Raw genomic sequence first — 10,543 nt, forward strand, 5'->3', positions numbered from 1 at the left:
GACTCTAAAAGGAAACCCTTCAACACGTTAGTTAATCTCTCTCTCCCTCTCTCCCTCTCTCCCTTACTCTTTGCCGCGTTATCTTCCTTGCTATGCCATATAATTAATGAGTGTGATACTTCCACAAGCACACGCTACTCAACTAGCTAAGTCCTCCTCATCCTTCCTTAATTCTCTCTCTAATCCAAAACACTCTCTATCACTTATTTTCTTTTCAAAAAAAATTTTGACAAAAAAAAAAAAAAAAATATATATATATATATATTAATGCCTATATATGTGAAATTAAGTATTTTATTTGGTAATTTCCTAGAAGATACTTCCTTATCATGGGGATATCATTTATTAGGGCCCAAAAAAACTAGGTCAATATAATTAATAGCTAGCTCCTCATATGTTGTATGCGTTGCTACTTGCTAGAGAGATCGATGACTGTTTGCGTATGTTATGGAATATAGAATAACTAACGAAAGTCTTATGTTAAACCCAACGTAGTCCCTAGTTAGGGTTGGTGATAGAGATTGGCCCATGAGAAAAATTATTAAAAATTATCCTCTTTTGTGACGTATCCTTTAATTTAGATTTTTTTGACGAGGAATTTGTGTCACTATGAGGTTGGTAAAAGGGATGTATACAAGTTTATATATACGTAGGTGAAGATTTATCCACAGTTTTTATTTATGACGTGTTTTTGGATAAGTATTTCAACAGAGCAAACGTATATCCTTAGGATTGTCTTGCATTTTTATTATTTATTTTTATTTTTATTTTTCTACTAATATAAGTTGTAAGTTGTGTGGGGATCTTTCCCCTTACTATTTCCACTGTTTGACTTTAAAGGAAAAAAAAGAAAAGGTAATTTTTCATTTCACACCCTGCATTATATGTTTATTAAGGTGTGGATCCCTGCATTTTAAATAAAATGCCAAGAAAGAAACACATTGGATTACCATTATATTTTCCATTGCATTTTAGAAGAAACTCCCCCAAGTAGGGTGTTCAATGAGATTTAATAGCAGGATACGGTGTAAAATAACATAAAAAAATAAGTTAGGGTGCAAAATGAAAAAAAGAATTCGAAGAGTAAGACATGAACACAATTCTCCCAACTATGATTGAGTGATAGGCCTCCTTTCAGCTAAGTGTGTACGTAAGGCAATCCACTCATGCTTCAAAATTCGGACTTATTCCATATGAATACATTTATTCACCTCTCTACCTTATAATAATGGACAAAGATTTGGCATACAGGTGGCACCTATTCGAGCCTCCAATTTCAAAAACCCAATTCCTCAAGGCAAAGATTTCGTGCCACATACCATTTAATAGAGAAAGAGAAGGGAAATAAGCGGTCACGGATAACTTCGAGATATCTCGGTTTATACGGATAAAAACATCTCACAGGTCGTTATCCGGGGGGAACGATGGATAAGGGAGGAGGGAGGAATTGCTTCGACGGATATCTCGCCGCGATTTCGTTACCAACTGCGGGTGCCACGTCACTGCAGAGGCATATGACACGAATATCTTATTCTCGATGGGAATAGTGTAGATGAGAGAGGCATGCAACTCGTGCTAAAAAGTCTTTAAGGAAATTGTTGGTGATATCATTGGATGTGATAGAGAAGGCTCATCATATGAAATTAAGTCATTAAATTCTTCCTGATTGCTTACGAAGTAATCAGATATAGGGTGTAGTAACAAAGGGAAAAATAAACAAAACGAATAGGCTTTGACAGTTTACAAAACATTCATGCAGTATCTAATAAAGAAAGCATAGGAGAAAAACTTAATTATAATTTCCTCGATAAGTTTCTTGATTATAATTTTAATCTCTTTCTTCGCACACTCTGATTGTATGCGTTTTTATATTTCATCAGCAGCAAAATAGAAACAAATGCAGAGACTTCAGATAATTATTTTGAAAAAGAAAAGAGCTCATATTTCGAACATTGTATATAGATATTGACTCTATTCGAAATATAGCAGAGGTGTTTACTTGTAACCATTTGATCATTCAAACGGGGATAAAGGTGGCGAGATTCACTAACTAATGCACAGAGATCACCATCAGAAAGCAAATGCAAGAAAGTTAAAATGCAACAAGATTACCTAAGGCTTACTTCATTAGACATGTAGTAGCAGAGCTATCTCAGTTAAGAGCAGGCAAGAAGAGGAAGATTAAATAAAAAGGATTAGTTTCGCAACCAACCATGCAACTCTGGATGATCTAGAGAGGAAGAAGCAACACAGGGCAGGGGATAAACTCTGCCAGTAAGTTCGCATCGACGTGCTTTGAGTGAATTGCTTCCATGCTTAAGACTACTAAATCCAAGTTCAGGTCATCAGCAACCTCACCAATGATAGCAGTTGGTTTCTTGCCTTCTCCAAGCCGCTCCATCAACCCAAACTCCTTAAACCCGCCTGTCCAAGAGAAGGATATACCTTAAGAATGAAGTTTTACTAAAATCTTTTGGAAGGACATCTGAGCTACACTTACCTTCAGAAAGGTGCCATCTGATGCTAGATAATTGGGCATCATGCTCTGGGATGGACTCCTTTGACTTGTCATCAATAACTGCAAGGAACATCGAGCCCTATATCACTTGATCTCCTGTACTAGGAGGTTAAATGTCTGAAATTTGTGTTTGCAAGACTTCTACAGTAAGTAGGTGCTATTGGAGAGCATACCAACAACTGTGATGTCAGCTCCATACTTTTTCGCCAGAGAAGTGGTAGTTGCTGCAGCCTGAGAATTTTTTTTAAAAGGTTGTAAGTGCCTATAACATGTGCTGCACAATCACATTCTACAAAGCAGAAGGAAATACTATGCAATACAAATATCAGATTTTATACAGTAAAATAGAAAGATGTAAGAAATCCCCTTTCTTGAAATTATTTAGCAGAAATATGTTAGCCATAAACCCTTTAAAGGAATCTGAATTGTAATAGTTGGTGGTAGATAACTGTCACCACATACCACTGATTGCAGGACATTATTTCTTATCACCAGAGAGGCAGTACGTGGGAGAATAGAATGAAATAAATTTGGAATCAGGAACATATATCTGATATTCTGACATTGGGCAAAATAACTCAACTTGAAACAGCCCAGTAGTTCATAATAAGTAATTCTTTTTTAAGGTAGTTCAGAAACAGTATAACAAACCCAACAGTCTATTACGTGTCATTTTCCTCACATACCACATTGCAAAAACTCACCAGTCTAGTCTGCATTAAAAGGACTGAGATGCTCGTTCCAATAAAATATTAGCATAAATACATGCAAACAATCATGGGTAGCACATTAGACATTTGGAGTGGCTTACTTGAAACTAATGCATACTCTACGTCACGATATATGCTCAAGTATTTTCTCCATAAAATCTTTATTCTTTATCTACTATATGTCTTGAACTTTCCTAAAAGCATAATATCTGCAGATAAACTAGTTATGCGACACCAAATGTACCTGCCTATCACATATTCATTTGCCTTCAACAAATTACTATACCTTAGTTCTCTAACTACAAATACTTATAGACCACTCTGATTCACCAATACCCACATACACATACCGAGGTTCTCACATGTGAATGTGTGCAATAAACATTCCCACTCATGTTCAATTCCCAAAAGCCACATGTCACCTACATAGGGCAGATTTAAGGATCAAGATATAGCTAATAGTGACTGGCTTGCATCCTTATGGCACTACTATGAATCACTGCCTTTTCTGATATTAGTTCTAACATTTCATGGATCTGTTGCCCAGTTTCTAATTAAAGCATCTTTGAGAAAGATGACATATAATACAAATAAGAAACCAGACAGCAGTAGAAGACTGAAGATCTTCCTCCTGCCTACTTTCATTAGCTAGTTTACCACAGTAAGTGTAAACACCTGATGGTTAGTGTAGGTTAACTAGAGAAACAGAAGAAAGTTCTACGCAAGAGGTAGATAATTGGTCCGTAGTATATTCATCATAAATGCACCTTGGAAAGAAAACAAGAAAAATCTATTGACCGATCAATAAATGATATACTATTGAAAGTGAAAAGACAAGAAATGAAAGCCACTGAAGTTGCATCATCATCATATGAGAAAAATAAATAACTGGAAGTTTCAGTGGAGAACATTCTGCAAATGCTCATAACTAGGAAGACCATGAAAGAGAACTCAAGAATTTCAATAACTTGATTAACAATATTTATAAGATACTCATTCACCCTGATTAACACATATCTTGCAACCATGCTTCCACAGATTACTGTATCATAAAAATAAATAAAACAAGAGCAGATATTTGCAAATAGCTTAGAAGAGGATACTGGAACTTATTTTCCTTTATTGTTGAAAACATAATAATAGCTTTTCAATATTGAACTAAACACAGCATTCTCTAAGATATAGTAGGTAATTAATATCATCAAGAGAGATAAAACCTGTCTTGTTCCCTCTGAAAGGTAAGGGTTCCGGTCAGTGATCGGAAGGAGGACATGCTTAATATTCGTGAGAGCATCTACAGAGACAGCACTTCCGGAGTCGTGTGTTTCTGCCCTGACTGGCATTCATTCATGACAGAAAAATTAAACTTTACAGACCATCTAAATCTACTGAAATTTAGCACATTGACATTATACTCCAAATTTTAGAAAATCAGTAGCAAGAGTTCCACAGGGCATCCCGAATAAGGGGTTTTCTATTAAATTAAGGAACTTGGACTTCCACAAAAACCAAAAGTACTAATCATAATCATGAGGTATATGAATTGCTCTTCTTGTAGTAAGTATCATAATACTTACGAGATGAGGATCCTGTATAAGGGGTGACCCGTAGTGGATAGGATCAGAACATTCTTTGGCTCTAGGGTTCTAAAATTACTCCCAACAAAAAAATGTTTCTATCTAATTACCGAAGTCATAAAACGGAAGGTATGACGGCAGCTAAACTTTAATCCATTAGATAATGAACCAATTGTAGAACGATAAAAAAAATAAAGGTTCTAAAATGTGTAGACCTTTAAGATGAAAGCTACAAGGTGATTCAGTTAGCTCTTCCTCAAATCCCTCTGACTAACTAATAACCAATTAAGAAGCATTCAAAATGCTAATGCACAACATTTAAAACACTGTTCATCGAAGTGTTGAACATAACCAAATCCACTTCACATCTCTACTCTAGCAACACGTAAAACTGAACTACAAGAACAAAACTTTCCGATCTATTTCACAGAACATCGAGAGACAGATTTCACGGATAACCAATCCATCCATTAAGACGTGCATACCACAGCGATAGCGGAAAAGATCAATGATGGGTACCTCTATGTTGGTTTCTTCGAAAGATGGAAAGAGACTTCGCCCTCTTAACCTGCAGAGGAGAAGAAGAAGAAGAAGAAGGGAAGCGAGAGAAGGCGATGGGCACCAACTGCTGCGAGGAATCGGCGGGGGCGACGGTTGGATTTGGGCAAGCGAGAGGGAGAGGAAGGAGAGAGTTGGCGAAGGCCATAGAGGATTTTGGAAGACTTGAGCAAGAGGAGGTTTTGCCGTTTCGAGATAAGTAGTGCAGGCAAGGTGTTCGACTATATTACTCTCAGACGACACGAGCAGCTTCGAATACAGGAAGTGGCGTTTAATGCGATAACCCAAATGAGACGAATTTTTGACCCAACTCATTAACGTGAACTTGTGATCGGATTTGAATCTAATATTCGGGTTAAATACATTTATATTCTGAACTATACCTAATTTTTACCGGACAATTTAAACATTTTTTTGGTTACAATGTCCTCTCTAAACTTTGGGACAAAGTAAAATGACTAACGAGGATGATGAAAAATCTTTGATGATAACTATACCTCTAATAAGTTAATGAGCCTATCAATTAGCAAGAAAAATAAAATAAAATTATAAAATTACCTAAATAGTCTTATCAATTCTCCCCCTCACCTGTTACCTGCTTCATGCGCCTCCGCTCTCCTTGGCCGTGGCAGCCCTCACCACTCGTGTCTGTGGCTACCCTTGCCCTCACCTTCACCGCCAATGGCCATGGCCATAGCTGTGGCCATGGTCGCCCTTGCGCTCGCCCTCACTGTCTCTGGCCTTGCCCTCACTGCACCTGGCCTCACCCTCGCCCTCACAGCAAGCAGAAGCTTCTCCTCAAGGTCGGCGAATGGATCTACCAGTGCTACCCTTCGGGATGGGGGATCGGTAGTGTCAACGGTGGTAAGGAAAATTATATTATATTAATATATATCCTTTTATTCTAATTTAATAAAGAGTGGTATAAATGATACGAGGGCATTGGGTTATTTTAGGGTTAAACAAGGACTAAATTAAAAATTATGAAAAGATAAGGAGTAAACTGGAATAATCACATATGTAGGGTGTAAAATTGAAATATTCATATGATGCTTATCCTCGACAACTTTTACACCTATATCTGCATGTGAATCCAAAATTTCCAACTTAAAGCAACCAATAATGTCATGGCACAGCACAAGTATGGAGGACAAGAACTTCTTCCCACAACCTTGAAGACAAGACCTATTCAATTATGTTTGAACCAAAAAAAAAAAAAAATCTAATTACTGGTACATAGAAAGCCACAATAAAAACATATATAAGACACAAGATGATTGCAACTCTCAAAATTCTTCTTTGAAAGATGAATCTAAGTTTTATCCATCTCTCAGTTTATTCTACATGCACACAGTTGACAAACTTAAAAAGCCAAGAAGATAAATAGATGAACAGATTCTCCTTCATCTAATTAACCACCCTGCAATCCAACCTCACTTCATCTCCACCATTCAAGCTGCTCATTCTGATGATAGACTTCACAAAAGCTTTATAGAATTCTTCTTGTGAGGTAGCAAAAGTTGAGACCAACTCCTTTGTCTTGGCATTTGTCAGCAGAGCTTCATCAGAGGAGAACAAGCTCATCCCACTCACCAAGAGCTTGTAGTAGTTGTTGTCAAACACTGTGGTTGTGGAGTCCATGGTTGAGCCTGCACTCCTTACTTTGTTATTTTCAGGGCATGCCTTCCTTATTCTTGCAGCAAAGGATGGATTCAAGGAAGGATCGATGTCATTGCTTGCATCAAAGCTGTGGATTCTGTTCTGGAATGAGGAGCAATGGGCAAATCCAAGGGTGTGACCACCTGTAACAATAAAACCATGTCAAGATTCTTTTTTTTTTATATAACTTATAGTTGTCAAAAAGGAACCGGTCGACGGTCACCGACAAGGTATTACCTGAGAGGGCGGCGAGATCTCTGGTCGATAGGCCTCTCTGAGAGAAGCTTTGCTTCAATTGAGAGAAGTTGAAGGTTGGTGCTGGTAATTGTGAAGTATCACTGGCCTTTGAGATCCTCCCATCTTTCCTTCCCTTTGGCACCTCCCATGAAGGACCTCCAGACTGCATGCAATTCAATTAATTAGCACTCAAATTATTGTACATCGATCTTTAGTGCATCATATTACTTACAAGGGCTACTGCATCTCTTGCAGCTAATGCCAATATGTCAGCACAGGAGACAACACCAGGGCAAATTGCCTCCACTGCTTTCTTGGCATTGTCAATCACATAGAAGGCATGCAGTGAGATGTTTGGAGAACCATCCTTTTCTGCTGTGTTATTCCCCTTTGAGTCTATCAACACTGAGCCATCACAACCCTGTTCAGAAAACAAAAATTGACAGGATTTATAGTCAGAACTTGCAACAAATTGACAGGATTAATAGAATAATCCATAGGTATATATTGTAGAGAGAAAGAGACCCTTATGAAGCAATCATGGAAATGCATGCGAAGCAACGCCGCGGGAACTGTCTTATCGTTAGCCATGGCTTCCTTAACGGCCTCGGTAACCGTTGCCTCGACGTCGGGGCATGTGTCGGCATAGTATTTTTTGCTGAGTGCATTACTAGTATGAACAAGAAATAGCATCAAAAGTGAAGTGATAAATGCAGCCATCTCTTTCTCCCTCTGACTATCTCTCTCTCTCACTTTCACAGTATTTATCTGATGTTGAAATGAATTGTGAGGAGAGATGCAACATATATAGAGAGAGGGAGATGAGGAGAAGGATATGAGGAGTGATGGAGTTTCTTTGGGATGATAAAGTTGGGTAAACGAAGTGTTTGGTGATAAATTAAAGAATGATGGTGATAATGGAGTAGTGTTCTTGAAGCTATCCTGTCTACCTGTCCTATGATAGAAGCTGGTTTTTTCTCACTGGGAGTTTTATCTGTGGATTTACTTAATCCAATGTATGCTAGACTAGAGAGAGGATGGATTAACATAGTTACAAGACACTACTTATCATGCAACCAAACAAACATATTTACCTTGACCTCTTTGTAAGGATGAAGGCATCCAAAGTATTTGTGGGACAAGAGACTATGACCCAACAACAAATCAGAGTGGTTAATGATACAAGTTTCATCTGTGAACTTACATCTACTAAAAAGAACTTGAGAATCAAGGAAGATTAATGGTGAAAACAGCACTGTTTCTAGCTCGCCTTGAAAGGTAGTTTCTTGAGTAGGATTTATTCTCAAGCCTCAAGATACAATGCTGTGAGAAGTGATTTGTAGTTGTCCTGTCAAACAGAAGCAATTCTGATACAATTAATGAAGTATCAACACTACTGAGACAGCAATTTAGAGAAGTATCAACATCTAATAGCATTATAGAGACTCATCTAATAATTGAAAATTGTTTTCTGATAATGATAGCACAAACTTCTTATTTACTCTGCTGTATCTATGAAGAGTTTAATAGTTAAACTATCAAGCTTAATCAATTATACCACTTCATAGTCTGGAGAGTTGCATAACTTTCACAGCTAAAAAACAATCATAAACAAGATTGACTTGTACTGGCAAAAGGGAAGTTGGTAGTTAGAATTGAACTATCATGGCTGCGAGCTCTTTAAGTTTTACCTACAAGCATTTAGGTCCTTTTCTTTGGCCCCCATTTCTAGTGTTCTTTCTTGACCATTGTAAACAAAACTGGGGTCTATCAGTTGGAGAAGGAGGTGACATTATAACAAACACATTGTCCTTTTTCTTTTATTCATGCGTGCATGAGTGTTCCTAAATCATCTTAAGAAGAGAAGAGGTGGTCTATGAATCCAATCATGCTACAATCCTTGCTTATTGTCTGAATCTCTCGTCCTACTTTATAAATCTCAATTATTTCTGAAACAAAACGAGTGATGAGACTAGGCAGGGGTGTAGCTTTTGTTTTGGGTATAAAATATTCATGGACTTTCTTCTCCAATAACTGCTATCAAACAAGTCAATGATTAATGAGAATAACTTTAGGCTTTCAATGTGTAGCGCAATTGGTCATGCAAGGACTGAATTTTTTGGGCCTCTTTCTCTCTCTCTCTCTCCCTCTCTCTCTCTCTCTCTCTCTCTCTCTCTCTCTCTCTCTCTCTCTCTCTCTCTCTCTCTCTGTTTTGGAGCTTGTGTAGAGCAATGTATATAGAGGTATAGATTAGAAGACTTTATGCTTCTTTCTCTAGGTGATGATTGAAGGTTTATAATTAACTACATTTGTGCAAAGAGCAATGATTCAATACTAACCAATTAGTTATTAAATATAAATTTTATCTGTTGATAAATTAAAGAGTATATATATATATGATATTTTACACTAGATTTATCGATAAAAAAAATTAGAATTTAAGTATTTTCTTATTGCTTATCCTTATAACTTTTTTCTTAATAATAGGAATGTCGATTTTTACCAACAAATTATTATTATTATAACTAATTTATCCTTCAATTTAGAAAAGTGACTGTATTTTCCATTCATATGACCAATACTTTTAGTTAATTTTATTTAGTATCATTTAATCTCAACTGTTCAATTAAGAAAAAGAAATTAATAGTTCTTATTCAACTATTTGCCTTGTACAAAAACTGAAAGTAGAATATAAACTTCAAGTACTATTCTTAATTATTATGAATTAAGTCCTTAAGAATTATTAAAAGAGAAGTGATCTTCTAACTATAATGACAGAGTAGAATAGTGATGGATAACCAATGAAACAAAAAAAAATAAAACAAATTTGAATATATTTATCCCAGCTTTTAGTTAGGATAAAATTTTCAAATATCCCAATAAGTTATTTCAAGATGGAAATGACTATTTCACCCTCTCCAATATTATTTTTAGAATATGAAAATATTTTGATACGGTATTTATTTGTGATAGTATCTATATTGTGTAAATATAGTGAATTAAAATTAAATTAACTTTTAGCCAGAAGTTCTAAAAACAATTATGATATGATAATATAATAGTTGTAAATTAAAATTGCAAAATTAGGGCAAAATTTTACTTTATCTCCGGAATAAGTCCTCGTTTTATTCCAATTCTATTTTTTTTATCCCGCCTGCAGCATATTTGAGCATCCGGCCCTGCACAAAATCCTTCGCCTTCCAATATCCGCACTCCATCATTGCTGTCTGCACGAAATTACTACATCCAGCCTTGTACAAGATCCCTTACCTGCTATATAGAGA

The 10,543-nt window shown here is 36.4% G+C and overlaps 2 protein-coding genes across 2 annotated transcripts; both read right to left on the reverse strand.

Annotated features, from left to right (window-relative positions):
* Window positions 1-2,092: 2,092 nt before the first annotated feature.
* On the reverse strand, window positions 2,093-5,696 carry LOC140787924 (uncharacterized). The gene is made up of 5 exons (XM_073136959.1): window positions 5,325-5,696; window positions 4,446-4,564; window positions 2,692-2,749; window positions 2,501-2,578; window positions 2,093-2,424 (listed from the first exon to the last, which is right to left on the reverse strand). The coding sequence occupies exons 1-5, from the start codon at window positions 5,509-5,511 to the stop codon at window positions 2,231-2,233; spliced, it is 636 nt and encodes a 211-aa protein (XP_072993060.1). The 5' UTR covers window positions 5,512-5,696; the 3' UTR covers window positions 2,093-2,230.
* Window positions 5,697-6,524: 828 nt separating this feature from the next.
* On the reverse strand, window positions 6,525-8,216 carry LOC140788001 (peroxidase 64-like). The gene is made up of 4 exons (XM_073137076.1): window positions 7,785-8,216; window positions 7,492-7,680; window positions 7,260-7,422; window positions 6,525-7,165 (listed from the first exon to the last, which is right to left on the reverse strand). The coding sequence occupies exons 1-4, from the start codon at window positions 7,977-7,979 to the stop codon at window positions 6,771-6,773; spliced, it is 942 nt and encodes a 313-aa protein (XP_072993177.1). The 5' UTR covers window positions 7,980-8,216; the 3' UTR covers window positions 6,525-6,770.
* Between the last annotated feature and the right edge of the window lie 2,327 nt (window positions 8,217-10,543).

Source organism: Typha latifolia, chromosome 5 (assembly GCF_019914945.1).
Source record: "Typha latifolia isolate L0001 chromosome 5, TyphaL0001v2, whole genome shotgun sequence".
NCBI classification, from domain to species: Eukaryota; Viridiplantae; Streptophyta; class Magnoliopsida; order Poales; family Typhaceae; genus Typha; species Typha latifolia.

Excerpts from the sequence above, each read along its gene's own strand:
- LOC140787924 (XM_073136959.1), bottom strand. The coding sequence starts at position 5,511 with ATGGCCTTCGCCAACTCTCTCCTTCCTCTCCCTCTCGCTTGCCCAAAT. Across the intron at positions 4,565-5,324 it reads TCGAAGAAACCAACATAGAG|TCAGGGCAGAAACACACGAC; the intron begins GTACCCATCATT and ends AATGAATGCCAG. Across the intron at positions 2,750-4,445 it reads TTTCAGAGGGAACAAGACAG|GCTGCAGCAACTACCACTTC; the intron begins GTTTTATCTCTC and ends AAAAATTCTCAG.
- LOC140788001 (XM_073137076.1), bottom strand. The coding sequence starts at position 7,979 with ATGGCTGCATTTATCACTTCACTTTTGATGCTATTTCTTGTTCATACT. Across the intron at positions 7,423-7,491 it reads CAAGAGATGCAGTAGCCCTT|TCTGGAGGTCCTTCATGGGA; the intron begins GTAAGTAATATG and ends AATTGCATGCAG. Across the intron at positions 7,166-7,259 it reads AGATCTCGCCGCCCTCTCAG|GTGGTCACACCCTTGGATTT; the intron begins GTAATACCTTGT and ends TTATTGTTACAG.